General features: G+C 45.5%; 1 protein-coding gene across 1 annotated transcript; it reads left to right on the plus strand.

Annotated features, from left to right (window-relative positions):
* The first annotated feature begins 208 nt into the window (after positions 1 to 208).
* On the plus strand, positions 209 to 1,366 carry LOC126836991 (uncharacterized). Its single transcript, XM_050570716.1, has one exon. It carries the CDS (start codon positions 209 to 211, stop codon positions 1,364 to 1,366), a length of 1,158 nt encoding a protein of 385 aa, XP_050426673.1.
* Positions 1,367 to 3,309: the final 1,943 nt, after the last annotated feature.

The following is a 3,309-nucleotide window of genomic DNA, read 5'->3' on the forward strand; positions in this document are numbered from 1 at the left end:
CAGAGTAGAGAGAGTCGAAGAACAAGAGAAAAAAATTTAAGTATCGCTCGAAAAAAAAGGTAAATTTTAAATGTAAAATGTGGTTAAAGCTGCTTATTGCAGTGATTTTATGGCATAATTATTGTGCGCAGTCGTTTCAATAGTGCCTAGCGCATGCAATTATCAGATAACTGCAGTTTTTGTTGTTGGTTTTCAGCGTCCAGCGGTCATGGTTCGATCGGACTGGACGCCGCCGGTGGTGTACTCGAAGCAGTACTCTGGCCAAATAACTTTCACGGTGGTCGAGGTGAACGTTGGCCGTTGTCCCGGCAAGGCGGCCGTGATGCCGGCAAAACGCGCGGCCCGGCAAACGTCCACCGAAGGAGGCAGCGGCGGCAAAAGCAAAAGCAAAAATCCGTGCTGGCGGCCGCGCGTCGAGGGCGCGTTCCCGTGCAGGCCGAACGGTGGCAACATCATGTACGATCAGCGGATCCACCGGGGCTCCAACTTCCGGTCAGTGGTGACGGTAGAGCCGCCGCCGCGGCCTAAGCGCGCCGCCAAGCCGTTCGATTGTGGAGGCGGCGACGGCGGCGGAGGGGCGCGAAAAAAGGGCTCCAGGGCCAAGGAAGTGGACAAGACGCAGCCGGTTCCGGGGCGGGCGCACGCGGACACACAGTTCGAACCGTTTCCGGCGGAACTACTGGACGTGCGGTCGTACAAAAAGGACGGCACGCAGACAGACTTCCTGAGAGAGTGCACGCCGCCACTGCCGGTGGAACAGCTGCTGGCGCTGGGGCCGGTGTCGACGGGCGTTGACGTCAGCACGCAGGTGGCCGTCTGCGACCTAGACGAGTTCGAAGCAGAAGCGTTCCCAACGTGCGAAATGCTGGTGGCCAAAACGGTGCAGTTGTCGGTCACCGAAGTGTTGTACGAGGACGAGATGGTGCAATTGCGCCGCAAACAGCAGGCCGCCGAAATGCGGCAGCTGACGGAACGGCTGCGGTTCGACTGGGAAGAGGACTGTGAGGCGAAGCGCCGAGCCGTGGCGGCCAAGACGCTGGACCGGCTTGAACGGGCGGTGGCCGCGGAGAAACTGACCCAAAAGACGGTGGGCGCGCAGGCCGTGGCCGACTGGTACGCGGGTGGCCTTTGCGACAACGCGGTCGGACAGCTGCAATCCGACAAATACTTCAGGGGACCCGACCTTCTGTCCGATTGGGTGTTGGACCAGCTGGCCAAGGACAGCCAACGGCGCGCCGACAACGAGGTCGACCTCAGGAACATGGTCAACGACGTGCTCGTCAACCGGGACAAACTGCACGGCCAAACGGCAGTCGGCACGGGCCGCGGGCCTTGCGACAACGAGGGCTCGCCGTCACCGCAGTAATGCGAGTGCATTGCGCGTTATTCGTTCGTTTAACACGTTGAACGCGATTCTAAGTTTCGAAGTCATCGTAGAAAATCAATACAACAATGTAAAATTTACTGAAGCTTTTTTTCCAATTTGTTTCAAGAAGTTACCAATCGACAGACCCAACCAAGGAAGCGTCCATGACTTGTTTCCACAAACACTAAACTTCCATAAAATACTCCATAAAATGGATTTGTGCCAGAAATATCAACAATGGAGGCAACTAATTGAGATATATAGAAAAAATAATGCATGTGTGTGGTGAACCGGAGATGGAGAATGGGTGTGCTTGGAGAGCAAGTGGTAAATAGAGTAGAGAAACTCAAGTATCAAATCTCTACGACCACTGGTCATTGAACAGTAGGTAGGGCTAGCCTAACTATGATGTATGCAAGTGACTGTTGGACACTGAATAGGTGAAAAGCAAATGGAAGTAGCTGAAATGAGAATGTTGCAACGGATTAGTGGAGTGACAGAATGAGTGTCCAAAATCATGTTTGGGAGTTGCGCCTATAGCAGGAAAAATGCGAATTGAGCATGTTGAAAAAAGGGAGCTAAGTGGAACAGTAAATCAACATAGAGACCTACAGGGTAGAGGGGATTTTTAGAGGTAAAGGGATAGAAATATTGTACTTGAGAGGTGTTTAGAATAACTGAAAACAGAGTTCGGCAAATGTACACTCTAAAGCGGTTTGTGAAAAAAACCCTGGTCATTGTGAACTCTACCGCTATAATTACCGGTAAAAGAGAAGGGGTTGAATTCAGGCAAAACGTTTCCGCTTGTGGTGATGTACATTATCATATTATTTCATTTTTTAATCGTCTAAAAAAGCACCTGCTTCCACCGTCCTACACGGTTAACGCTTACACAAGCCTGTAGGTACACCTGTTCGCTACAATTGGTCGGGTTAATCATTTTTTTTTTTTGCCCATGTTAATTTGAATATTATATAATCCGGTAGATTTCCAAAATCAAAAGCCCGAACAATACTCGAAGCAATCGAGCAAAGAGTTCATCGCCGCATTTACATAAGACCTGATCACACTTAGGGTTCAATCCAAAACCGAAACTAATTATTGTTTGTTCGCTTGAACACAATATAATGATATTATATATTAATTGTCGAGCAAATAATCAGTTTGCGGGATACCTATTATTCCCACTATCAAAATATGAGCTAGTAAATGTTGGCTTCTATGTAATTTAACGAGAAATACAATTACACTAATGTGCAGACGGCCGACTTGTCTGGCTTTGAGTGATTATTGTCTTTTGTAAAGCTCACGGCAGCTCAATCAAATCAAAAGCTTTTTGATTTCACCGCGAAGGCTTTCGGTTGGGTTATATTTTCAGAAACTATAAATCATGGGCGACGACACAAAAAAAGTGACATGGAAAAATAGCTAAAAAATGAATCATCAAATCGATTGAGGTATTTAATCTAAACCTTTAGAATTGGTCTTTTTTGTATTTTATTTTTGGCCAATACGCGACCGGTTACCAAAATACATATTTTCTCGGTCAATAATGTTCTTTAAAACTTTTAAAAATTAAAATTCAGAAATCAGGTAAAAAAATTTGGTGATACTTTAAATACTATGATGATATTATCATTGATTACTATATTTCTATATGTATGTAATTTATTACAGACATGCACATGGCGTTAGCCGAAGGTAACACATAATTTATAATCAATGACATTATTACCTATCATATATTTCAATAGTATTTAAACAACAGTCAACATGTTTACTATCATATTGTTTTTTCAAAAAAACTTGACTATAATTTTCAAAATAATGATACCTAACTTTTTAACAACATAAGTATTGTATTTGGGGGGCGTTTTTTACTGTATTACTGGACGATGGTGAGGGTGGTGTAATAAAGCAGTATTGTCATAATTATTACTATA

This window comes from Adelges cooleyi, unplaced genomic scaffold (genome assembly GCF_023614345.1).
Source record: "Adelges cooleyi isolate 19-005CV unplaced genomic scaffold, UGA_ACOO_1.1 ACOO_flye_CR_arks_rails_tigmint_CR_PRNA_247, whole genome shotgun sequence".
In the NCBI taxonomy this organism is placed as follows: domain Eukaryota; kingdom Metazoa; phylum Arthropoda; class Insecta; order Hemiptera; family Adelgidae; genus Adelges; species Adelges cooleyi.

Excerpts from the sequence above, each read along its gene's own strand:
- LOC126836991 (XM_050570716.1), top strand. The coding sequence starts at position 209 with ATGGTTCGATCGGACTGGACGCCGCCGGTGGTGTACTCGAAGCAGTAC.